Here is a 27,527-nt window from a genome sequence, read left to right on the forward strand (position 1 = left end):
CAAAGTAATCTCTCAAAAGTGCTTCACCTAATTTTCTAATTCCGCTACTCTCAAAGTTCATTGGCCATTTCCATTACATAGGTAGATAAAGCATTTCTTGTTGTAGAACTAACTCCCTTTTTTCTTGAAACAATATGTAATTACTTTTGGAGGCATGCGAGACTGTTAAGGAGACTCTCTCTCTCTCTCTCTCTCTCTCTCTCTCTCTCTCTCTCTCTCTCTCTCTTACGTGCGTCGGTGCCCCGCGTGAAGGTGTAACAAATATAAAAGGGGCACCCCTCTTCTCTTTGCATAGCATATCCTTGGGGTGGCAAGAGAGTGACTATGGATGTATTGAGCTTCAACTCTTCTACATCCATTATGCCTTGCATTTTGGGGCTATTTGAGACCAATGTTCTCAAAAAACCAAGGTTTAGTTGAGCTAGGTTCTAAGAGTGCAATGAAGAAAACTGAAAAATTTGCAAAGTTTGATGTAGATACAGGCAAATCTTCAAACTTTGACTACTATCGAGAAGATTTTTTTTGTGGCCCTTATTTATTTCCAATGTTTGAAAAACCAAATATTTATTTCCAATATTTCCAAGCTAATATTTAGAAGGGATAAACACCTCCCTTGTAAGCCATCTAGTGTGTCGAAAAAAGAAAACCAAAATCCTTTTTCGTATCCTTGCACATGATGGTGGTGGCACACACATAGAGTGTGCATACGCATGTGCACACATACACACACAATGCATACAAGACAACCACAACAAATTGTTGGACTCCCATCAGAGAATCATCGACCTTGGTACACTTCATTAATACAATGCAAGTGTGGAAGGCCTCCATGCAATGCTCCAACACAAGATCAAATGGCACATAGACTCTTTCTCTCACACCCATAGAGAGGCACAAGGGGTCTCTCTCTCTCTCTCTCTCTCTCTCTCTCTCTCTCTCTCTCTCTCTCTCACACACACACACACACACACACACACAAGCGTATACATGTACCTGCTAAGCTTCGAGTGCCAAGGACAGATATTATTTACGGCATGAAAAGTCCATGCAAGCATGCAGAGGGAGATTCATTGGGTGACACATGGAAGGGAATCTACTAACATAATATGGCGGAAGGGGGAGCCCTTTACACGTGTCGCAATCTGCGACATGAAGGCTAAAGTCCAAAACAAAAACAAACCCCTTTGCACGCGATAAAGAGGGAGAGAGAGAGAGGCCGCCAAAGGCTGCCAGCCATACTAGTTGTATTAAGGTCAGAAGGGAATTGTATTAAGGTCTTCAACATGCAAAGCCTAGTCACCCTTCAAATGGGTGACACATGGAAGGGAGATTCATTGGGTGACACCTGGAAGGGAATTCTATTAAGGTCTTCAACATGCAAAGACTAGTCACCCTTCAAATGGCTTTCATAAACAAAAGTAACTCCATGACCTTCCCTCAAAGACTAAAATATTACAAAGGCAGATAGAATAGTTAGTAAGTTGTTTGACTTTACATTGCCCTAACAGAACGAACAACTCAAACTCATAACACTTTTCATTTTTTACTTTTGATAGTATGTCACTTGGTACATGGTTCTAACCATCAGCCCTTGAGATCCCTCAGAACTAAGGGCATAGTCACGCGAGACTTAGTTATTAGTTATTGATAACTATGCCAACTATGCACACACAAAGCATTTAATGAATAACTAAGCCTCTTGCATAGTCACACGAGGCTTAGTCATCCTCCTAACTATGCCTTCAACTTCACAACTATGCCAGTAGGTGACCAAAACGGTTTTTTTATGGGTTTATTACATGGAATCTAACGCAAATTCCATCTTTGAGCTTCAAAAGGAAAAGGGAGGGTGTTTAAAGCAAAATTGCGTGCAAGAAAAAAGTGCATAGGCCACGTGGTGGAGAGGGGTAGATTTTTTTCGTGCATTTTCATGGCAGGTAAGGAGTAGTGAAGGACGGATTGCAGCGAAGACGGCTCATGGAGGCACATTCATTCTCTCTCTCTCTCTCTCTCTCTCTCTCTCTCTCATTCTCGTTTACCCAATCGCAGTCTTAGTATTCTCCGAGAGCGGCGACTGGTGGAGCTGTTGGGTATAAGGGGACAAAGGGGGCAGCGCGATCTATCTGCAAGACAAGTGGAGTATGAGGATGTGAAATGTGGACTGTTCATTGTTGGTTGTGCATCATCATGAGGAGGGAGCGGAAAACCCTGATGCCAATCTAGTTTTGGATCAGCTCGTAGGAGGAGGCGACCATTATGCAAGCAAAGCTTGGCCTTGCAAAGGGTTCTCTCTCTCCTTTGTTTGCTACGAGTGTGCAGTGTGCCAAAGGTCATGGTGCTAAGTAGATCTCTCGTCTCGTTTGTATGATCTTTGGCTTGGTAGTAGATGTGGAACAGAGCGAGATTTGCGGAAGAACGAGGGTGTGCACGAGAAAATGGGGCAAAGCGAAGGTTACGCCTCTGTGAAGCTAATGAGCGGGCTGAGATTGCGATACATGGATTTCTGAGAGAAGGGGAGGAGAAATGTGATGAAAATGTTAGTCAAGGGTTGTGGCATATCGGATTGAAGGAGAATTGATGCTGGCAATGCTTATGGAGGGTTGCAGGAAAACATGATATTTTCTGTTGTTGTGTCACCAGCATTGTGTGCAGCTATGCCTCAGTCCGCACTCATCTGCAGGGCATGCATCATGTTAGGTTTGTCGATGCACGCCATCTCCGTGAGGATGGGAGATCACATGTGCAAGAATGCGCACACCAGGAAGTGTTGCACAGAAAAGGCCATAATCCACCTGAAGTGGAGGTGGCAAGTGTGCATGCGTCTCTCTCTCTCTCTCTCTCTCTCTCTCTCTCTCTCTCCAATTTTGTGCCGGGAATCTGCAGGGCGTCAATGGCATGTTGCACATGGTATGAGTCGTGCAAATAAGACAGCGGGCAAGTTGGGTGAGAGATGGCGGAGCTGGTCTCTGTGTGTGTGTGTGTGTGTGTGTGTGTGTGTGTTTGTTTGTTTTGAAAGCATGCAATAGATGGGCATGCTACAAGATAGCCCTAGGTGCGCGGCGAGGCATCGCCTGGATAGTTCTGTCCATTTCACATTGGCAAAGGAAGGAAGGAAGCAGCTCAGAACGATAGGATTGGAAGTGATGAGATCGGGTAGCGCAAGAGAGGAAATCACGCGCGTGCATCACCTCCACATTAGATATGTGTTAAAATGCATTAGACTTTTAGGACCCAAAGGAATCTTGAACGCTAATTAATTAATGAAAGTGGGAGGAGAGCCACTTGATAACTCAGGGTAGGCTTAGTAAATCATTTAATGCTCCTCTTTCAATGTGACCAAGAATGAGGCTTAGTTATCTGAACGCTTAGTTATTTGTTCAAATAACTGATAACTAAGCTTTGCGTGACCATTGCCTAAGTAACATCGAGCATTAAAGAAAGAAAGAGGGGAGGGGGAACAGTCGAGAAGTTCACGCACGAAAGACGAGGTGATCATAACCATCCATTTAAAAGCTAAACCCGGATACGAATTAAGTCTGAAAGACTTGAGCAACGTGTGTTAACTCACAATAAAACCTTGAAAAAGTGGAGGAGATTACACAACGTGCGCACGAGTGGGGTGGCTAGCCCATGACTCACAAAACCTGAAGTGCGAGGTAAGTGGTTTAAATCCGAGTCGTGAGGGGGTGGATTCCCATTTTTGCCTCCATTTTTTGCGATGAGAGGTTTAGTGCGCCTAGAGATTTTGCCCATGACTTCCTTGTCGTCGATCCCTTTACGCTCCCCCCCCCCCCCCCCCCCCTCCCCCAAAAAAATCACTTTATCACACGGGCATGGTCAAATCGGATCAATGGTGGAGGAGGAAAAGGAGGGGCACAACAATCATGGACCGTCGGATTTGAGGTTGCCCCGAATTAACTAATCGGTCCACATTTACAATATGACATACTCGAATTCCTTATATTTCAATGTACGCATGAGGGCGTAGTGGTTAGTGCACATGACTCATGGTGGGGAGGTCAAAGGTTCAAAACATGGGGTACCGATTGACCCGAATTTACAAGCGTATCCGAACTTACTTTTCTCCCCGAATTTAAATTTACCAAATGCGCATCTGACGGCCAAGATCACCTCAACCGTCAATCAATTGTGTTTTTTTTTTTTGGGGGGGGGGGGGGGGGGGGAAGATTCATCCCTACATTGCTAAAATTCAAAGTCATTGTGTGTTATCAAAGCCTTCAATATTGAGGCATTCACATCAGTACGGAAACCGTAGAAAATTGCTTGTTTCTTTGAAGGACATGGTCGTTCAAAGAGACCCTTCACTCTCAGCTGGAGGAAGGGACTTGAGAGAGAGAGAGAGAGAGAGAGAGATGTGTACATCGTTCATTTCAAATTATGTATACATCGTTGAATGGGCCTCTACAGGCACAAAGAATGAAACCAGACAAATTTACGACCATGCGGGGAGGAAGCAGACTCACAGCTATCTTCCACTAGGCACCTTGCACTTTCCCTGCTGTGAACTGCAAGGGCTGGGCAAAGACGCAGCGTAGAAGACCTTGGCATGCGACTCACATTGCTGCCAACACCCCTCATCAAAATTCATGGAGTAGCTCACTGGATCGTAATGGAAGCTAGCTGCCTTCTGCCCTTGCCCCATCTTCCTCATCTTCGCCCTCACTCTCCTCAGAAGCTTCTTCAATCTTTCTGGCGCTCTCCGCAATAGGTTGCCACGGCTCTCTCCTGCTACCCACTCGTCACTTCCAAGCTTTCTCCTCTTGTTCGCACCCTCTTCCCACCATTGCAGCGCTTCTTTCTCTTCCTTGCAGCATTTCTTTCTGTTTTCTTTCCCGCTCTGCAATCCCAGTTCCAGCAGGTAATCTGCATTCGCATCCACCGTTCCCTCGCCTCTCAGACCCGTTTTTATGCCGCACACGTAAAACCTCATAAAGAATGCCACTGCTCGCTGCCTCTTTAAGTTAGAGGTTGCGCCAGAGCAAAACATTGAAGAAATTGAAGACGAGTGTGATAAGGCATCCTCTGCATCAGAAGAATTACCCATGGATACCTTCTGGGAAGAATAGACCCGAAACGCAGTAAGGAAGCAATCCATTTCGCTTGCAGAAATGCGACCAAGGGAACTGTGTAAAACGTTGCAAACGATCAAGCTTAGAGTAACACAGAGACCGTCATCCTTGCATGCCAAGGAAGACAGAGCTTCCTGTATGGAGGAAGTGCCAAGAGAGTTCTTTGAACGCCATAGCTGACGGGAAAGAAAGCTTCACACGCGCACTTCAAAGGCGATGGCTGGCGGTGGAAACTTCCGAAGCTACATACGAAGCAACAGAGAGATACGCCAGGAAAGAGAATGAGAACATCCAAGTCGCCACAGCTGCTGCAGACCCCCTGCGCTGTGCAGCATGTAGAGTTCCGGGTGCGAATTAAGATGCAGAATGCGGAAGTGTCGGCTTCTACATAAAGACGGGTGCAATAAAAGAGCCGCAGGGTGGAGAGCTGACATGGACAAACTTCATAATGACGTGGAGCAAGGAGCGGCAGATGACCTGTCTTGAAATAGAGACGTGGACAAGAGTTCTTTGGAGACTGCTGATGTGGACCATGAAAGCTTTGCAAATTGGATTCCTACACGTTATGGCACGAACCCTACTCTTGTTCACACTAACGGTCCTAATCCTCTCCCTCTCATAAGCTTTTCTATGCAGTGGTCACACGATGCATAGCCTGAGCTGAAATGAACCCGTCGCCAGCAGATGCTCAACTTTTGACAGGCCACCTCTCCCCTCTTTACGTGGACAGATAATGTCCGCGAATGTTCGATGCGCATGCTCCGCAAATCGCATTGTAAAGAGAGGGGACGCATTTCTTTGGGGGAAGGTGGGGATTGCCCAATTTGCTTGGGGGTTGGAGAGTGGAGCTTTATAGTCGAGGCCTTTCCTCTCCATGTGGTGCACGGATTTTTTATTTTTTTTTAGGAATGTAGAAGAGTGAATTACTGAGATTAAAAAAAAGAAATACAAGACCCTCAGGATGGGGGAGGGTAGCCCCACCAAGAATGAGTTACAAGGTGATCAACTAATCAGACAAATACTCAAACATCCTAAGTCGTAAGCTAGAGTAAAAGACGGGGACTTTCTTTCTCCATTTTGTCCACTTTATGGACCTCTATAGTTCTGCAAGAGAGGAGCTTTGGGCTAGAGCATCCTTGCTTTCTTTGCATAAAAGTGAAGAGACCTTCTTGAGCTCTACAATGAGGAGATTGGGGTGAAGGGTTGACTGCCCATATACAACAGTCATCCTGTTTATCCAAACGAACCATAGGAAGACTCTTCTCCAGATATTCCATAATGGAATATCCATTCTGGGACAATTACCAAGAAAAATGTCTTTACAATCTGCTGGTTGCATCTTGAACACACATATGCTTTCGAGAATTGAAGCTAGCATCCTTTGAGATGATTTGCATCTGAAGAACAAATGAGATACATCTTCAACCTATGTGTGACATCTTCTACACATCCCATCACTTGCTCCAATCTGTTTGGCTTTTTTACCACACCACACTCCCTGATGAATTATGAGCCATAGCAAGGTGCTATGCTTTCTGGAGATGGGGTTTATCCACATACACTTAAACCTGTAGCACCATTGTTTACAGCTCCAGTTGGTCTTCCAAGTTTTGTTGAGCCTTCTCTTAAGGTCTTCTGAGACACCTTCCTTAACCTTGTAGTTGTTATAGATGTCATGCACTAAATCTTGAGTTGAGTTTTATGGTTACTGCTCCTTGAGTGAAGGTGAACCCTCTGTAGAACCATTTCTAGTCTGGCTAGACACCATTCAGCATCTCTTGGACTAATATTGAACTGTCTTTGTAAGTAACCATGTCTTTGATGTGATCCTCTTGAAAGAAGTCTTGCCAAGTGTGGATTCCAGCCTTGTAACATCTATGAGCCCTTCTACACATGGTCAGCTTGTATTTACCTGCATACAAGCCATGCCAAGGAGAGTCCTCCAAAAAAAAGATTTTTTTATAAAACAGACTATGAGGTGTCATAAAATCTAATATCTAACCAACCCAAATGATTTTCTCATATTAAATTGATCACTTAATGTGGGAGAATGAACGGGAACAAGTGTTAAGATATAGATATGTGCTTATAGATCTATCTCAACACGGGGCCAATAGAAAAGGGGCCCAAATGAGAGATGGTCTATCAAAGAGCAAGGCTAACCAATGGAGCATAAGACCTTAGGGTTAGCTTCATTGAAGACCTCCAATAATGTGTGTAAAAGTCCTTTGACCTTAGGTAAGCTAGGTCTGAGCTTGAGGTGGGAACCCGGCCCGTGCTTGAGGTGCTTGATTAAGGTGCTTGAGGTACTTGACCTACTTTTGCCTTCTCACGCGCCTCTGTCGGCAGGCCCCCAGACAGCCTTTTTTTACCTTCTCTAGGCTAGGTTTACAAGAATACAATGATATTATGCCTTTTTGGTGTTATTTGTATGAAAAAAAAACTCTTGATTTTGGTTCAGAGAATTGCACAATTATATCACAAGATAGAACCAATCACCTACTGTCTATTGTACCATAAACTCAATACAAATAATGTAAAGTACCAGTTAAAATCAAGTCCCATTTGAAATTTGAAATAGCAAAGTACAAAGATGTGATATATCTCATTACAAATTTGAAAGAGTTAATTACAAGATATATGCAGCTATTGAGTGCTTGAGCCATCTAAGATATGGCGAGCAATGTTTTCTCGGCGCTCTTTAAGGCCACGTTACAAAGCACACGACCACGAATGTGTGTCGCAAATGCAGCACTGGCCAAAGATTTATTTACAAGATAAATAACTTGGGAGGCTTGAGATATGGTTGACAGGCATAGGATGCGGCTCATTGCTTTCATCATTGACACCCAAAATTGACCACAAGGAGTGTACTCCGTGTGGATTATCGCAAAGCCGTCCTGGGGGAGCTTGCCAAGGTAATGCGCAAGGGATGAGTGTCATCCAAAAGCTTGGCGCCTACCATCTCCTCCGCGACCTACATGCTCATCCAGCTCCACAACATTCTACAAAGAAATCAATAGGTAAATAAGATTTCAGAATGCAACAATGAAAATTAACGTAATCACAAAACAAAAATTAATTAATACCTTTTGTTTTTCCTCATCGTTTATGTCTTTGCTGTCAAGAGAAATAGATGAATTGGGAGCCATAGCGACACTCTCAAGTTCATCTATATGAACAGGCATAGGAGTGCGTTGGGCTTCAAGCAATGCGCGTGTAGCTACAAACTCATCCTCCGACACAAATGAGTACGGTGCATCTGTCACCGCCACCATTGCCAACTCCGCTGTATCTACCACACTCTCTCCAAGGGGTAGGAGGCTTCGATCCAGTGGATCGAAGGAGGGGTCAATGGCAGAGGACTCTACAGTGGCACAGAGGATGGACAAGCACTCATCCATGCGGATGTCAAAAGTTTTTTCAAGATCATGTAAAAACAAATATTCCTCCCCATTTATGACAATTGGGGAGAGGTGTTCAAAAGAAACCTCCGGAGTTAATGTCTCCTCGGACGCATCTGCAGCGGGCTTAAAGGATGCTTCTGCACCCTCATCACCCATGGATTTGGCGGCATCCATGACACCTCCTGGGTAGGTTAGGGCAAGAATATTGTCCTCTTTGCTTGCATCCCAGGGCGTTGTAATGGGCTCCTTTGTGTCCTTGACGACACCTCCAAGGCGCAAATGAGGCAAACTCACCTCAGATCTTTCAGGCTCCTCCGCAAGAAGAAACACAAAAGTCGCCAAGCGACTTAGAAACGGGGTGCCAACCTTCTTCTTTTTCAAACGTGAATCTTCAATGTACTGGCCTGCCTCACCCGCAATTACACAAAATCGTTGAAGCCGTTGGGTGAAAGGCCGATCGCCTTTGTGTATGTAGCGAAGCAAATCGTATGGAATCCACAATTCCCCTTGTCCGACAATTGGTACAGCATACTTGTCGATGTAGATTTCAAAAATTCCAAGATAGGCTGAAAAGATTGGCTGTTTAGGTGAATAGTTGCGTTCACATCAGGGAATTGGGTGAAGAAATTGTGGAGATCGTCACGATCTTGCCACTCGGTTGTTTGTAAAAACGCTTGGAAGCGTTGTAACGCCGTGGCTTCGGGAGGGGTGGAGGAGGATGCCATGATGCTAGCTCCTAAGGTAGGAATGCAAAGAGTGCTAGAGCTCAAATGAGAGTGTGAACAGGCTATGTAGGTGAATTGTGAAAATGGTAGGGTTTAGGAGGCTTTATATAGCGCCCCCCCCCCCCCCCAAAATAAAAATAAAAATTAATAACAATAATTAAAATATAAAACAATTTTCATAAAGTAACACAAATAACAAGAAGTTATAAAAAACTTTCAAATTAAATTATAATCATTTAACTCTAAAAACACATCACTACGACTTTAAGATAATGTGCATTGCCAAAATTTGATACAATCATCTGTTTGAACTTACAATTGTGATATTATAAGAAATTGAAGTACAAAACATAACTACTCTAATGATAAAATCAGATTCTCTTCCGTCATCCACGCCTTTTCAATTTGAATCGTGCTCTCCATGCGGCTACCGATCTAGCAAAAAAAAAAAAAGAAATAGCATACCCACCTTAGAGCAGGGAATAATCCAAAGAACATAAAGATAACATAATTAAGAGAGAAAAATCATTCACCTTACGTTGTCCGATGCAAAATTTTGTATCTTCTCCATGCTCTAAACCCATTATCACTAAGTGCTCCCACACATTGGCCAATGTCCAATGCTTGTTCACTTGGACGGTCTCAACAGCACCACTCGACAATTTGATTGCAATATCAAATACCTCAATTGTAGCATCGGTGGATTGCAATGGAATCCATTCACCAAGCTTGCACATCGATCTTTCATAGAAGTACCGCACGTAAAGGGTGGAGCGCACCTTGATGAAACGGATAGCAATGCCGAAACTTCCAACCTGACACCGAAAGCGATCTACGTTGTGAAGTACTTCAAGATACCCCCACTTCTCGCCAAGGATGGCTTCCAATGTATCGTAATGTAGATCTTTGCAAACATACATAGTATTTGTATGATGGAAAGGCAAAGATCCGAATATGTTAGCGAAGACATGAGCAGGACAACACCATCCAAGCCCAACAGAACGCGAGGCTTTTCCAAATTTTAATGATGCTCTCACATCAGCTACAATCTTGGCTTTCAAAGACATTACAGTGAATGCATCTGGCTTTGGCCACTCCATGCTGAAGGGTAAACACATGTTGCTCTCACTCTCTACTTAGCCGTGCGAGAACACTACCTAGAACTCTCTAGAACTCCACCTCAAACCTACATAAGAGGACCTCCTCTCATGCTTGTAACCAATTTCCATTTTTCTCATAATCTAAGCTCTGTAGCTCTATTTACTCATACGTGTATTTTTCTCTCTCTTACTAGTCTTCATGCAATGAATGGTTCTAGTGTGTATCCACCGTAGAAATCCCTACAACTGGTATCAAAGCCATAGGATCAAGGCCAATCTAAATCCTCATCATTAGATCTAAGAGTAGGTGGCCTCCTTTCTCTCTCTCTCTACCTTTAGTGACTCCACTAGTCAAGTAAGTAGGTGGCCTCCTTTCTTTCTCTCTCTTCACCCACTTTACCTCTTCTTCCTTGGCTGAGAATAAGCCTCAAAACAGCTCGTGGGCTGCTCTAGAAGCTCTCCATTGTTGCACTTCATCCTCTCCATTGTCTCTCAACCCTCTCTACACACTCTACCAGCATCTCTACTAGCTAGCGACCCCATCTCTTGCATCCGTGAGCTACATCATTGAAGAAATCTCAAATCTAGAATTTCTGTAGTGTTGCGGACCAGCAAGCTTTCCATTAAATCTTGAGGTCATTCATTGCCTCCCCAAGCCCTCATATGCACTAGGAAGCCATTGGCAACGGACTAGCTAGTATTACTAGCTATTTGCCTTGTTCCATTGAGCCTTCTCGAGCCATTCTCAAGGTCACTTTCATTTTCAGATCTGGAATTTCAGCAAGCCAACCTTGGAGTTTTGAGGCCATAGCTCATCAAGAAAGGTGTTTTTTAACACCTCCGGCAAGCTCTCTACTACTAGCAACTAGTCTACATCAAGGAAGGAGCTATTTGAGGAGCAAATACACCATTGAAGGATTGATTTGCAGAGATTTTTCAGCACTCGAGAAGGCAAGGAAGCTTCAAATCAAGAGGGAGCTTCAACTCAAAAAAACCAAGCTCACTACACAAGGCATTCAAGACGGGTAACTTTGCTATCATTCTCCATTGTCGCATTGCCATTTGCTTCATTGTAAAGGGTTAGACACCATCAAGAGAGTCTCTTAATAGGACCTCCCTTGCATTACAAGTTCATTGCCACACACATCATGGGCAAAGACGGCATATGCATGTTTCATGGTGTAGGTTTTCATACATGGCAAGTCAAGGTGAAAGGTTATCTAATGAGAAAGGGCTTATGGAATGTAATCACCAAAGAGGGGGAAGATGAAACTCAACTCACTCATGCACAACAAAGGGAATTTCAAATTAAAGATGAAAAGGCATTGGGCATTCTCCTCACTAGTGTAGCAGATGATATCATACACCATCTAGATCAAGCTACCTCTTCTAGAGATGCATGGGAGATTTTAAAGAGAACCTTTGGTGCTAAATCAAAGCATTCAAAAATATCTCTAAAAATGCAATTATATGGGCTTACTATGCAAAATGATGAGAGCCTATCAAGCCTAGTAAATAGGCTTAAGAGCATTTGCACTCAACTTTCATATATCCAATGCAACATAGAAGAAGAAGATAAGATAGCCGTATTACTTAAATCACTCCCATTGCATTATGATAATATTGTAACGGTGCTTAAAGAAAAGGAGCCCATTCCTTCTCTTGAAAGCATAGTACATTCACTTCAAGAAGAAGAAAAGAAGCACACAAATCAAGAGGTAATTGCTAATAATGCACTTTATGTATCATCTACCAAGCACACCTCTCCATGCAAGCATTGTGGCAAGACAAACCATTTGTCCCCCAATTGCTACAAAGTCAAGAAGTGCACCAAGTGTGGCAAAACGGGGCATGCACCTCAATTTTGCAACACCAACACTCGAGTCCCCAACACCAACAATACCTCCAACGTCAACCAAAGAGGTAAAAGCATTCCCAACAATCTCCACTACACAAATAGTGGTGATGATGATGAAAGTGATGGCGACTATTGTGATGAAGATGAACAAGTCAACTTTATTGCTCCCGTATCTACTTCTACTTCCGCATCCTCTTCTCCAACCATCTCTATTGCTTCTACTTCTAATAAAAAACATGCTAGAGGGAGTTCCAAACATGGCTCATTGAAAGTCTTTGAATATGATGACATTTTGTAGTTTCCCAACTCCTATGTTGGATCCTTGTATTGAAGTCTTAATCTTTTGTGAACCATCATGTTGTATCAATGTAGATCATAGATGTTGTATCCATTGAGAACCATCATCACATTTGAACCTTGATCTTGTATCCAATCTTTTGTATCAATGTTGGTCATAGGTGTTGTATCCATTGAGAACCACCATGAACCGCATTTCTTCTTGCAAGTGAACCTTAGGAAGTTCAAGCATGTGTTTAAGAGGGAGATTGAAGGGTAAACACATGTTGCTCTCACTCCTACTTAGCCGTGCGAGAACACTACCTAGAACTCTCTAGAACTCCACCTCAAACCTACATAAGAGGACCTCCTCTCATGCTTGTAACCAATTTCCATTTTTCTCATAATCTAAGCTCTGTAGCTCTATTTACTCATACGTGTATTTTTCTCTCTCTTACTAGTCTTCATGCAATGAATGGTTCTAGTGTGTATCCACCGTAGAAATCCCTACACATGCTATGCAAGGTTGTAGCCTCCAAAGGTTGTAGCTCTCGTAGCTTTGCTCATCTGTAGGTACAATGTACTTATGGGTGTAGAAGAACACCCTTTGTCGTGCAAGGTTTGATGAAGTTGTGTTAGAGAAGAGCATATCCCCAAGACTTGCATGCATGGCCGTAAATGTGCCTGAAAGGTACGAGAGCGGTTGCTCCTCCACAAGGCTAGAAGGGAAAACATCTACATAGAAACAAAACAGTCCGTGAGATGTAAAAAGTCCAAATTTTTTGCTACCACCAAAACCATTGAAGTGCAAGGGACATACAATTACAAGGAAAATCCGTTGAGTTGGTGATCCCTCATAGACACATGTGTCCAAATATGAAGACATGTTGAACGATTACCACCGTACCCTTGTCTCTTACTTGCTTGAAGCCAATTAGTCTTCCCTTCCAATGGAGATCAACGTTTGTTCTTTCACGAACACGATGGGGATCGATTGCGGAAGGTTGCATGTAGACCCACGCACCTTCTTGAAAAACCTGAGGTTCCCATTGCTGCTCCTCATTCTTCGAGTTGTGGAGAACCATACTTTGAATGATGGGTTTGGGGCGTCTATTTTGACCATTGTTTGCCATGGATGCTTAAGTGGGAGCTTGAAATTGCAATGGAGAGCTTGGGGAAGGAGGAGGGAGACACAGTTTAGAGAAAGAGTGGGAGCTTAAAGTTGCAATGGAGAGCTTGAGGAAGGAGGAGAGAGACAGAGTTTAGAGAGAGTGGGAGCTTAAAGTTGCAATGGAGAGCTTGAGGAAGGAGGAGGGAGACAGAGTTTAGAGAGAGAGTGAAAGTTTAAAGTTGCAATGGAGAGCTTGAAGAAGGAGGAAGGTGTAAGAGTTTAGAGAGAGAGTGGGAGCTTTGTGTTATGGTAAGGGGCTATGGAGGAAGGGAGTCTTGGGAAAAAGGTTCTAGAGTGAGAAAATGATTTTTTGATCATAGGGTAGGTTTGGGGGGAGTTTTGGATGAAATATTTTGAATTTAAGTTTTTTATGAAAATTTTAAAATTTTAGGGTTTTTGCAAAAACGTATCTTTGGACCCACCACTTCCCCCCCCCCCCCCCCCCCCCCCCCCTTTTTACCCATCCACCTCCCTCTAGGATACAAAGCAATAAATGAGTGGACAACCTTATTATTCTCTCTACTTTCTTAGGTTCTAGACTTATATACATTGCTCTCTTCCTATTGGCTGGAGCCTAATTAACCTTAATCCTATATGGCCTAAGGAGAGTCCACATTTTTCCTAATGAGCCCTAATGCTACTAAGCACACATTACAATGTAGCTCCAAGGATTCATATTTAGACTCGTTGAAGATAGCCCAAATCACCAAAATAGGCTACTGTAATGGTTGTTACAAGATAGAACCTTGAGGCCCAAAATAATTTCCTCACCCCCTCTTTATGCTCCCAAATATCAAAATACTCAAAATTGAAGTAGCGATTCCTGATTTAGAATGATCGGTACTCAAACAAACTTGACCAAAATTCGAGGTTACCAAAGTTTGATGCTTACTTATTACAACATGCTAATTGGATGCATTGAGCACGCTCCAACTCAAGCAAGGGCGCTATATGCAAACAAAGTAAACCTCCCTTCAAAATAACATTTTATCATGATGCCTAGCATTTTATCATGCATTGAGTCACAGCACAAGTGCATGGGTCACCTCTTTAGTTTCATGCAAAAACCCGTGAAGGACCATGAGAAAGAGAGTGTGACCCACCACTCAATATCCCTCTTTTTAATAATAGGAAAACATATGTCAAGTATCTCTTACAGTGGCCCACATATGCAGAAGACTATGCTCAAGAAAAAGGAAAAGATAGCTTTGCAAGTATTAACTTGCCGGGTGGCATTAATCGAGAATCTTTATCCAATGGTCCAAAATTGATGCCAAGAGTTCCATGCTTTACAAAGGCCTTGTATAGCCAAAAAAAACCCGCCCTTCTGAAGCTATACTCTCTCAAAATATAGCAACTCTCAAGGGAGCTTGAGGCTACTAAGGATTGGCCCTCAACATTCTAATTCTCACAGACTTTCCAAGTGCCTTTCAACTCTCAAGGTGTAGAAGCATTTTGTTCCTCATCTGTCGACCTACTTCTAAATTTAGAGATTTAAAGGAGAGAAAATCTACAAAGTATAGAGAAATTTATAGTGTAAATCCCTCATTGTATTTTAAAAATTCTCTAAAATGGTCCATGTGTAGGTCTTCCAAGTTTTAGAAAAATGTTTATTTAGAGCACTAGAGACTATCCTTCAGGAAAGAGGGGATCCAAATTACCTTAACTAGCATCTCATTACTCTCCTACATACAATCCCTAAAGTTGTTGCAAAAGCTACAACTTACGGACTTATACAAGCTCTCATTATAGGATCGTGATACACAAGATTCATAATGCATGGATATTGATCAATTAGGTGTCAATTCTTCCCAATTTCTCAGGTCATCTATATTGCAAACTACACTTGCTCTTTACAACGTACACGTAGCTATACAGCTACATGTACATTGTTGCAAAAGCTACAGCTTATGGACTTCCTCAAGCTCTCATTATAGGATAGCGATACACAAGGATCATAACTCATGGATATTGATCAATTAGGTGTCAATTCTTCCCAATTTATCAGGTCATCTATATTGCAAACCACACTTGCTCTTTACAACATACACGTAGCTATATAGCTACATGTACGTTGTTGCAAAAGCTATATAGCTACGTGTACGTTGTTGCACAAGCTGCAACTTACGGACTTATTCCAACTCTCATTATAGGTAGGATAGCAATGCACAAGAGCCATAACTCTATGGATATTGATCAATTAGGTGTCAATTCTTACCAATTTCTCAAGTCATCTGTATTGCAAACCACTTGCTCTTTCAAGCATACCAGTAGCTATATAGCTCCTTTGATTGACATTTAGTTGGTTAAGCACGTTTGGCTATCCATGCACAACACACTTGCAATTTGCTGTATATTGATCAGACAAATTGCTACTGAACCCTCTTTGAGAGGGTCACATTCTTTTTTGTGAGGGTTCAATAGCAATTTTCTTTGACTGGAGCAATTTGAGAGTTTCTACATCCTTTTTTTTTTTGTTGGTGTTTGGGGGGGGGGGGGGGTACCGACTTATTAGAAGCATTGTACAAATCTATTCCAAGTAATCCGAGCGCACTTATTGGAGCATTGAAACAAGCCGCAATGATGGGCCTGTAAAATTAGCTCAATTGGTGAACCTCCGCATTTCACTTAGAAGGCATAGTTCAATACCGATCCGACCATCGTCATAATGGGCTAGACCATTCTGTTCCTTTTCTAGCCTACATATGGCATTAGTAGAGCATGGAGCCCCTTCAAGCATTTGTGGTCTGCTGCCCATGAAGTATGACACACCAACCCATTGATGTATTAACATTTATCTTCCTTTGATGGCTTCACAGTACCTTCCTTTTTGTCTGAGGTGCATTGTTAACTCCACATCAGCTTATGTATACATACGCTACAGAGAACTGATTCATTTTTCCACTACTGTAGAGAGGGACACGGAATAGGTCATTCTCCATATCCTCTAAAGTAGGCCATAGTTACTTTTCACCTTGTTTGCCTATCAAGCCCACAGCCGCACGCCAGCTGTAAGCAAAAATAACTTAATACACAGGTATAGATAAAACCTCCCTTCTGCTCTCTTCACAAAACATGTGTTTCAGCTCTCCTCCCCTCACGGCTTGTGGTATGCAAGCTCAAAGCGCACTTTTTCAATATGATCCCAATCCTGCACAGGTAAGATCATGCCTTAGTCTTCTTTCAGTTAGACCTATCCACAAACCAGTCCGAGTGGATGTGTTAGAAACATTCACTTAAATTCAAGCACCCATCCCCAGCCCATGCCATGCATCCATACAGACCAGGTTGATATACAACTAAAAGGCTGGCTACAAAAAAGCTAATGTGACTTCGATATCAAGACGTGCCTATTTATTGATAAAACTTAAAGGCTTCAAGGAGCAATGCACACATTAAGAACTTAAAGGACAACATGGTAGGTGCAACAACCAAATCAAGCAGAGATGATTTGACAGACGCCTCTGTACCTTCAAAGGGCTATTCAATAAAGAAGACCAGGGCAACACGTTCCCCGGGTAGGAATTGAACCTACGCCTTGTTGACTGAAATCAACAGCTCTGCCACTGAGCTACCACTAAGCTACCGAGGACAAGAACCCACATGGACTAGCATCACCAACACAAAATCTACATTCACCCGATAATTACTTGGTTGTCAGACTGGCACATGCAGCTATCACCCCTGATGAATTCTACTTCAACAAGGGAGACCGACCACAAGCACCACTACAGCCATCCGATCACTTCAGCTTAGCATGGCTTCCTTTGCATGCAGCTAAACTAAACAATTGCAAACAAGTAACCAGATCATAGTACACACAATTTAATTGCAAGGCTTCTTGTGTATAAGGTCTGACAAACTTATTTAGAAAACTGCCAAATAACTGAACATCAACAACCTAAGCACTCGTCAATGGAGGTACTCTGCAAACCACCTCTGAGGTGGAAGTTATTTTGCTACAATCTGTCTGTTGAGCAGGCACAGGAAAACAACCTGCCCACAATTGTCATTATGAAAATAGAGGGGCATCGAAGCTCACTTCTCCTTCACTTCCAAGGCATCAGAAAAACTTGGTGCTTGCTTTTACCAGGCGTATTGTTCTTACAGCATTCAAGAGACTGGACTTCTTATAGTGGCTGAGATGACACAAGAGTTCACCGTTGACAATCAATAGCAGACTTTATGTGGTCGCCATTACAAGAGGGTAACTTGATCGACAATATCCTCTGAACGAACTGAAGGATTGTTATCAACGAATAGTAACTGAGTATGTAGAGACTTCACTTCAGTAAAACCCGGACCAGCCTTGCAAAATAGTGCAATGCACCCAAGAAGTCGTGGAAGCTCCAGAACATTGTAGTAGTCATTGCGGAGCTGAATAGCTGTACATTTGAGCTGTGACACAACCTGCTTCCTGACAATAAAATAACTCGATTCAAGATTGCAAATTCTTCATGTGAAACATTAAGAACTTCAGAAGAGCAATTCCATACATTGACGTCGAGACAATATCCAATGATATGCCTTTCCCTGAGATAATGTGTCTCTGCCTGTTGATGTGGAGCTAAAATTCTCCAACTGCTGCGAAATCACGCCGTGCAAGGGTAAAGATGTGCAACCATAAGAGGAGAGGTGTTTAGGGAGACCAGCATACCAGAAATAGGAACCATGTAATGCCAATTCAGATCCTCTGCATCCAAAGCCAACACCAAACAGCAGCAGTAGCGGTACCAACGCACCAGCATGCTCTGCAAGCACCACTCCCGAAAAAAAAGCACATACTACAATTCTATTGTTCCACTTGACCCGAGGTACCACAGTATTTTGACAGAATAACACAAGTTCTTGCTGTACCATTAAGGTGCACAATTCAGAGCCTTTAGTTAAGCTCCAGATAATATGAATCATAGACTGGGCACAACAGAGGATATCCAAATATAATGTATGTAAAAAGGGCACAGGGCTTTGCTTATATAACTTACACAACTATATATTGATACTTAACTATATATTGATGCTTATCGCTGCTAGATACACCACAGAGGCTAGGATCAATGCAATAAATTTATATCTCGTACCATCTAAATTGACAGAATGATGCAGATCAATGTAATAAATACATATCTTGTACCATAAAAATTGACAGAATTATGTAAGAGGAACGTACAAGGGAAACATTGATATCTTGTACCATGTAAAAATGACAGGATGATGTTTAAGATGGGGGTATCAATGGAAAAAGCTTCATCGAGACTTAATGTGGAACCAAATATTGCGAACACTAGAAAAGAAATAAAATATTTAACTGACTCTACATGTGCATATTTGGCTGTCAGGATGCATTCAAAATGAAAGACACCTGTCTTTAAGCATAGCTTCCCATACAAACCTCTCCCCAACCCCAATATTCAGAAAAGAAATGGACAGATGCTGGTGAGAAGGCACAGCTGCATATGACTTTGGCATGCCTCTCACTCCTCTACCCAATGACGAGTAACATCTACACCAAGATTTTCATGTAGCATTGAAGCAGTAGTGCATATGCAAGGAACCAGAACTTGACTGTCGCACGCCTCCCAGCCAGATGTTATTACCAATCATAAGAAGAGTCTAAACCAATAGTCCAAAAATCTCATGTAAGATGCGAGCATTAATGTGATTGCAAGGAACCAGACCTCAATTGTGGCATACCTCCCTACCAGAAGTTTTTGCACATTCCTCTACCCAAAAACACAAACTGTCTAGACCAAAATCTCATCTTAAGTTCATGGAGAGATGCAATTGCGAGGAGCGTGCGGAACCTTTCGTCTTAAAAGCTCTCGGCAGCAACCAAGTGCCAACCGCCATAGAATTTGTACCTAATAATTGTTGCAAAATAACACCATGGAAGACACCATTACACAAGACTGCAAGAACACTCGCAGTCAAAAGCCACTCCCTCAGCATTACAGTCACTAAATGTACCACTATCCGATACATAAGGCTAGCACATCTGAAAACACACTACTCCAAAGAGAAAAGTAACAATCCTTCAACTCGCAAGGACCAAACTGATTGAATGCTATGAAAACATCTTCTGGAGACCAAAATTGGCAGCAGTCTGTTAGAGATGTAGCACAGCTAGAATTGCATAGCTCTGCGTAGCCTATCTCCGCCCCTTGCAAGATTAAACCTATTCTGCTCTTTCCAAATAAAGCTCCTCTACCTGGTGTCCTCCACTCTAAACACCTGCAGCACACTCACCCGAAAAACTACCGAATCCCTGAAGCAACAGTAATCGTTCGCAAAATAAGTATACATCTCTCTCTCTCTCTCTCTCTCTCTCTCTCAATAAAGCCCATTAACCAAATCCTCCACTTTTAACACCTATACCAACATCTCAAAATTGGTGCCAGTAACTACAAATCCAATCTTGTACTGAAGGTCAGCATATTAGGCAAAGACACTAACACCACCAAATTTCTACGTCGAACTTTGTGCTTTGTTTCCTCAGTAATGTGACTCACTGCTCCCTGTTCACTTACACTTCCCCGTACATCCGTTTGCATCTCCCAGCTGAAATGGAATATAACTATTGAAATGGAGTTGTACATCTAGAACAGCCCCAAGAATATGTGATCCCAAGCAGATACCTAGCGTAAGACACCTCCAAAACATTATTTTCACACTCATGCTTGATGTCAGACAAAACCATACGATGGAACCTAATATTAATAAGCAAGCACACATCCGTGTATGACTTTATACAATTCTATCTCACCCCAAACTCAGAAAGAGGGCCTTGCACTCATCACATCCTTGGACTCATTAAATACTTGCTACGAACCAACTTTGCCCTGTGCATATTTCAGTCAAATGCAAAACAAATCCTAATCTCAATCTCTTCACAGCAAACACTATAGTTCCAATATAGGTCCAAGCAAGTATTATGCTCTCTCTCTCTCTCTCTCTCTCTCTCTCTCTCTCTCTCTCTCTCTCTCTCTCTCTCTCTCTCTCTCTCATTGCATCATTCGATGAAGATGTCACACTATCCTCTGACACAAATCCCATGTTTCACTATATATGGGCTGTAAATGAACAGAAGCCTGCACACAACCAACAAGTCCACGCTCAAAGACCATGTAAACACGGAAATATATGAGAAACCAGCAAAAGAACCCAACCACATGCACACAATATAAACAGGAGCCCGACACCAAGGAGGGGGTAGAGCCCCCCTCCCTACACAAAAAACTCTTTTTCCATTACTATGGATCCACCCCGTGAGCGCACCCATAGGGGAAGGATCGCATGTAGAACAACAGAACTTTACATTAACCACAGAGAGATGATACAAGGCAGCATGTCAAATATGTCAGAATTTCCTCAAAAGCGACCAGCATACTTCCACCATTCCTGCTACCAAAATAAACAAAGGAAACTTGAAAACTGCCAAAGTGAAGGCATGCACACACAATGATACTGACATACTAGAGGTGTACAGGATGAATCTACCATCCCCACGTAGGAATCGCATGCAGGTAAGCCTAATTTTGAAGAAAATTATGAGTAGACGCATCCACACAGTGAAAAACTGCAAAATTTACAAACGCCGAACGGTCTCTCTCTCTCTCTCTCTCTCTCTCTCTCTCTCAGATGGAAAGAGTGCAGGAGACAAGACAGAAATGCATAGAAGCAGACTGCTCACCGCCAACTTCAAGCCTCGTAGGCACTCTCTGTCACTGCGATCATAACGGCAGACCAGACTCGGAGACGGCAAAGAAGCCAAACGCACATCGAGATAACAGCATCAATGGCGAGCAGAGGCAGATCTGTGGGTAGAAAATTGGAATGGGGAAGATAGGTAGGACTCGTACGAATATTTCTAAAAGGCCCGTTCCACACGAGTCCGGACGATCCGAAGTGACAAGGCGATAGTCACGAGCCTAGTGGCAAAATGCTTTCACACCAAGAAGCCCGCAACTAATCTTGCTTGGTGGGCCTTGCTATATAACATCTATAGAATAATCATGCAGCACACGCCAATTGCGATCGATTCCAGCTCATTGAACTTAGGGTCTAGAAGCCACTACGGAAGGACATTAGAAGCCACAACTGAAGGACATTTATATTGTTACTCGCGCTTGTCTTCATTTAAACTTTTGTAATGTTAGTTTGATTGTACAACTTATTCAAGGGAAGGTTGTTACAGTGTTGGATGTCTCTTTTGTGAGTACAAATTAATTATCGTAGTAGAGTTGTTGATGTAGCATGAGATTCACCTATAATACATGCACCCAAGGTACAATTGGTCTCATCTTATAGCTGGTTTTCTTTCACGAATAATAATCAAGAATTGAAGCAATTCAGGGTCCATTGCATGTCTTACAGAGCATGACATCTTGTACAAAGTTGCATGTAGCGAGTGGACCGAGCTTGTGATATGGCATGTGTTACAAAGCTCCCATGCATGACTACAAAATGGGGGTAGTTGGGCAAGATCACCGAGCAAGAGAACACATTTGTTACTGTAGGGATCTGCCGATGTACTGCTTGTTACGTTGACTGTTTTTCTTTCGATAAGGTCAAAAGTCATTTGGGTTAACATGAATAGCTCGTCTATAATTATAATATATGCCTCTTTTATGTCCATATATCGCTCATCGGTCTCATGAATAGAGAGGGGATACTGTTGATTCGTGGTTGGTATCTTGAATTGGTGATGGACTGTAGATGCAATGCTGTTAAGTCTTGTTGTTGCCGTTCTGATGGCAAAGCACCCAACAATAATACAGAAGTGGGAGCAGCAAGACTGTCTATTTCATTTGTTTGTCCATCTCATTTATCGCTATATATGTGAGGTATGCCGTCGTGCTAGAATGACATATTTCTAGATTGTGAACAAAGATGTCATATTGCATGCTCTAATCTTTATACAATATAGTATGTATGCACTAGTAGCTTGTGTGTAGCGGAAATTGAAAACATAGTGAGCATTTTATTAAGAACAAGTTTCTAATGAGCATAGAGAGAGTACTTAATTTGAGAAAGCAACCTAGCAATTTACACCTAGCTAATTTGGCATTGACAATACTTGAAAAGAGAGAGAAATAGAACAATTGACAACATTTGAGGACCGGATTTACATGGAGTAGGTTCCCCCTCCATAAAGGCTTTGTATTATAGCTTCTTCCATCAAAGGAGACTTTTGTACAATACAATTCTTGGGTTCCTTGATAAAACTCGTTGGTGCAATGAAGATGGAAGCTTCATGCACCAAATTATGCTTGAAAAACACACCTAGTGTCCCTAGCCTCAGTCCCAAGACCTTACACACCTTAAAAAATGGTGAGAGCTAGCAGGGAATGAGGAAAGATTGAGAGGAAGAAGGTGTATCTTACGAGAAAGAAGTATTCTCCTCACATAATCACTCTAATAACATAGCTTAGCTTAGTAATTAGCATGGTAGAGGAGATGAGCATGCCATTGAAGCTTGGGTCTTGGTTGGATTTGCATTCCATAGCCAAGAGTTGTTGGTGTAGGCCTCTACTTCTCAATGCTTGGAGAAGGAGATGGAGTTCTTGCTCAACACATAACTTGTGTATGTGTGTGTGTGTGTGTGTGTGTGTGTGTGTGTGTGTGTGTGTGTGTGTGTGTGTGTAGCAAAGTGTGTGAGACTAAAAATGCCAAGCTTTCTCTATCTTGGTCGACCCCTCTTGCTTTTTGCTCATGTTGGCCTCTCATTGGCTCCTGCAAAGCTTAGCTAATCACAAATTAGAAGCATAATTGATAGCCTTGTGACGTGTGTCCCCTTTTCCCTTTTGTGAGAGCTTTAGGTAATTAAATAATTCATCTAAACTCTCATTGGACCTTTTTGTCTTCTGGCCAATAGGAATCAGGCAAGCCATTGGGCTGTTGGATGCTCATTGGACCCCTTGGTAGATTGTCCATTAGTCTTCTAGGGAGCTTAATTTCTATTGGTTCCTTTGTCAAGCATTTTTTAATTGATTAGACTAAATTTACTATAGCCTAATTCTCATTGGTCCACCTCTGTGGCCATCCAATAGGATTTGAGGGGAGATTGGGAGCAACTAGCCTTCCCTTTGTGTAAAGGGGGAGCTTTGGAGTGTGTGTGTGTGCGTGTGTGTGTGTGTGTGTGTGTGTGTGTGTGTGTGTGTGTGTGTGTGTGTGTGTGTGTGTGTTTCTCTCTCATCCCCTACAATAAGGGCTTGCCCCCTCCTTCCTAGGAATGTGGGAAGACTTTTTAGTCTTCCCATGACCATCCAATATTTCCCCTACTTTGGCTTTTGGACAATACAATTAAAATTAGGAACTTTAGCCTATGGAAGTCTTAATGGGGTTGAACTTTAGGTCTTTTAAGCCCCATTGAAGCACATTGCTCTTTTGCAGACTGCCCCCTTTGGATCCCTATTTCCCTCCTTTGGATTCCTGAGAGAGACCGGTCTAGCAACCTTACCAATATTCTAACTTTTACTCCCCTGGAACTTCCCCATATCAAATGATCAATTTAACATGAGAAAATCATTTGGGATTATTAGATATTAGTTTTTATGACATTACCTCTCTCCTGAAATCATAGTCGTCCTCAACTATGAGGTAGAGAAGATAAAGCCTAGTCATTAGTCCGTTTGCTAGCGAGTAGAGGATCCCTATTCTACCCTATGATATCGTTTCAGAATAGATGACTGGTCCATTTGGTGCCTGAGAGCGTTAGCTGCCACAAGCATGTCTGCACATTGGTCCGTATCAATCTTCCATAGTAGAGTGACAAGCTCTACCAAATGTTCGGGAGACGTCGTCTCCACAAACATGATCCTAAGCATGCATACCATTAACATGTGCGCACAATAAAGAAAAAGAGAGTCTTATAAGACAAAAACTTTGTTCATTTATACATATTTACATTTGCTTACTCTAGGGAATCATTGTAAGCATTGACAAGGTTTAGGTTATCCTTTAATTGTATGCCTTGCATCCATCTAGCATCTTCAAAAGAATAATTTTTAAACTTGATAAGATGTCGTCAGATAGCCTTACCGCCTCGTAATACCTTGTCTTCGTGTCGGAGAATAAGCTTGGTCTGCATCATGAAGTACTTTAAGGCTTTGGTGATCCGTTCGCAGAATGAAAGGAGTCCCCAATAAATATTGCTTCCACGAGTCTAGAGCATGTAGAACTGCTAAGAGTTCCTTCTCAGATATGCATAGAGCTTGCTCAACAGGGTCGAGCCTTCAACTTTGATAGGCTATGGCGTGCCCTTCTTGGAGCAAAACATCTCCAAGGCAATCACCACAAACGTCGCATTGGACCTCAAATGGCTTTGAGAGATCCGACAGTGTAAGCACGAGTTGAGAGATAAGCTTTTCGAAAGCATTCTTCTCCTTGGTGAACCGTATATACCTAACGTTCTTCTTTGTTAGGTCATATAATGGTCCCGCGATTTGTGAGAACTTTTCTATGAAGCATCTATAGTATGCACACATACCTATAAAGCTTCTTACTTCATGCAGATTCCTTGGATTAGGCCATCCTTTTATTACCTCTAACTTTGATGGATCCATTTGGATGCCATCTTGAGAGATAATGTCTGTTGAGCCTAAATACACTAGCTCGCAAGCATCGGGGCATCAGCCAAGGACCCTAATGCCTATTGCTAAGGAGACAAAGATATCTGAGATGACTTTAGCAGATCTCACCAAGGCCATTCAAGAGAGTCTTAGAGACAATCGTGCTCTACAAAACAATCATATGTATCCAAGAAGGGAGCAACATTGGTGCTCAGTATGCTATGGTCCGCATAGTACTAGTGAATGCCCTACTTTTAGAGTAAAATTCAATGGGAACTGCGATGCCTGTGGGGGAGGTATGGTCATCAAGCTAAGGATTGCATAGTATTTAAGCGCACGATGACCAATAGACCAACCTTAGCATGGATAGACATACTTCGAGTGCCTGCATTGATGTCGGCCCCACCTCCTGAACAAACAACACAACACATGGTCCCTAGGGCCCAAAATGTTGTTCAAACAACACCCTTACCACCTCCAGTGCTAGGACCGCAACCACCACATCCGAGAATCACTTTTGTGAATCAAGTGGGTTGTGAGTCATCTATTGCTTGTTTGGAAGGCTATGAGGAAGATATAGATCCTAATATTGCCTATGGGATGGATGTGCTTGAAGAAAGTCCACAATACTACATGGAGGACTATTGGGGACAAGTCAAACCTGTCTATTAAGTAGCTGCTCTTGCTGCAAGAGGCCAAAATATCAATTACACTACTAAGAGACCACCTCTTCAATGCTATGAGTGTGGAGGTCCGCATCGTGTGGCCGAGTGTCCTATTAGGCTACAAAAGAACGCCACACTAATGCAAACCAATCAAGCGAGCACGTCTACAATGCCGATACTCATGTGTAATCGATGTGGTATAGATCATTTGATTGCCCAATGTCCAAATAATCCAAATGCACCGAAGATCACGCCACTAAACTTGATTGAGGTTACCGAGGAGCCATCACAAAGTACACATGTGGTACCAGTAAACGTACTTACACGATCGATGCTCCAAAAACAAATTATATTCATGAGGAAAGAGACACGGCATCAATTGCCCAATCTCATGAAAAGAAAAACACACGAAGGAAGAGATCGCAAAAAGCAGCGTAGTCAGACCCTAGTTCAAAGACCAACATAGGGACTGGTGGCGACCCCGTATATATGAACGACGCTGAAGAGGATACTGATTCAAGTGAAACCATGGAGACTAAAATGACCACTAAGATAGAAACCAACAAGGAAGATCTTCATGAGCCACAATGGCGAGGATCTAAGAAGAAGATAAGAACTTATCCAAACCCTACAGAGGAGATTGAGCGAGTCAAGCAATTAAGGAGTTTGGTAGAAGATACCCAAAGGGATCTAGAACCAGCACCTAGGCAGATCCAGATTACAGACACTATGTTTCCTATGCTACAACAAGCTAACCAAGTCCATAGACCCTTAGCCATTCCTAGTGTCATCCAAGAAGAAAGTGACTTAAAGTCATGGGAAAGTGGGCGTACTCACTTCTTGATGGAAAGAATGTTTACAGAGGGACTACCTGATCCTATCGAAGAAATGGAGATCCCATCTTTCCCCATGTCAAGGGGCTGAAGTCCAAAAGGTGCCGTTAAACATTGCCAAATTGATGGATTTCATGTCTTCATAAGTTAGAACCACCATCATGTTCAAACTATATAAAGACCCTGAGCTAGTCTCAGCTCTTCAAGCCTTCTTCAATGGATAACTGAAGTTTGGGCTACCACAATTTGCACGGATGGATGGAGATGGGGAGATGCCAATAGAGGAGGAACACTTAGATCCACAACCCAACCTAGATGAGAACCTTGTTATAGAAATACCTGTTAACAAGCTGGGACAATACTTTGAGGGTGATGAATCCAATGCGACCATACCAATCACTACCAAGGGATTAACTATGAAGGGAATCCTTGATGGTGGCGCTGGGATTAGCATTGTGACTAAAAATTGTTGGGAAACTATGGGAAGACCTCACCTTGCGACCACAACCATAGTAGTGAAGATGGCCAATGGGTCTATTGTTAAACCTATTGGGATGCTAGAAGATCTCAATATCAAGGTCTTTGGACTTAAAATAAGAGTTACCTTCATTGTTATGGATTTCTCCAAGCACAATATGGCATCGAAGATGATCTTAGGACGTCCTTTCATGAGGGAAGCAAAAATGGTGCACAACTAAAAACCATGCCTACTTGCAGTTCCAAGATTCTGTCATTCGAGTGGATCTTGTAATTGGTCGAGCACATCCCCTAGGAAACAGGTTTATAATTGATCATAGATATGACACCACAGTTCATTCGGCCCCATTGCAGT

General features: G+C 42.6%; 2 protein-coding genes across 7 annotated transcripts; both read right to left on the reverse strand.

The window, feature by feature from the left end:
- Positions 1–4,252: 4,252 nt before the first annotated feature.
- LOC147419673 (uncharacterized) lies at positions 4,253–6,954 on the reverse strand. Its single transcript, XM_086505556.1, has one exon. The coding sequence runs from the start codon at positions 5,114–5,116 to the stop codon at positions 4,487–4,489; it is 630 nt and encodes a 209-aa protein (XP_086361682.1). The 5' UTR covers positions 5,117–6,954; the 3' UTR covers positions 4,253–4,486.
- A 10,595-nt stretch (positions 6,955–17,549) lies between these two features.
- Positions 17,550–21,495, reverse strand: LOC147419674 (uncharacterized). 6 transcript variants are annotated; one of them, XM_086506234.1, is made up of 5 exons: positions 21,318–21,495; positions 21,097–21,203; positions 18,285–21,025; positions 18,124–18,211; positions 17,550–18,037 (listed from the first exon to the last, which is right to left on the reverse strand). In XM_086506234.1, the coding sequence occupies exons 3-5, from the start codon at positions 18,536–18,538 to the stop codon at positions 17,825–17,827; spliced, it is 555 nt and encodes a 184-aa protein (XP_086362360.1). In that variant the 5' UTR covers positions 18,539–21,025; positions 21,097–21,203; positions 21,318–21,495; the 3' UTR covers positions 17,550–17,824. The 6 variants fall into 6 exon arrangements, with proteins under 6 accessions (XP_086362360.1, XP_086362362.1, XP_086362361.1 ...); XM_086506236.1 differs by lacking the exon at positions 21,097–21,203 and having other exon boundaries at positions 18,124–18,208; XM_086506235.1 differs by lacking the exon at positions 21,097–21,203 and having other exon boundaries at positions 18,285–20,715; positions 21,318–21,494.
- Between the last annotated feature and the right edge of the window lie 6,032 nt (positions 21,496–27,527).

The sequence above is a fragment of the Adiantum capillus-veneris genome, chromosome 29 (assembly GCF_014529385.1).
Source record: "Adiantum capillus-veneris isolate H3 chromosome 29, ASM1452938v2, whole genome shotgun sequence".
NCBI classification, from domain to species: Eukaryota; Viridiplantae; Streptophyta; class Polypodiopsida; order Polypodiales; family Pteridaceae; genus Adiantum; species Adiantum capillus-veneris.

Coding starts and splice junctions, on each gene's coding strand:
- LOC147419674 (XM_086506234.1), bottom strand. CDS start 18,538: ATGATTCATATTATCTGGAGCTTAACTAAAGGCTCTGAATTGTGCACC. Junction 18,212..18,284: donor TTACATGGTTCCTATTTCTG/GTATGCTGGTCT, acceptor GTGATTTCGCAG/CAGTTGGAGAATTTTAGCTC. Junction 18,038..18,123: donor GATATTGTCTCGACGTCAAT/GTATGGAATTGC, acceptor GTCAGGAAGCAG/GTTGTGTCACAGCTCAAATG.
- LOC147419673 (XM_086505556.1), bottom strand. CDS start 5,116: ATGGATTGCTTCCTTACTGCGTTTCGGGTCTATTCTTCCCAGAAGGTA.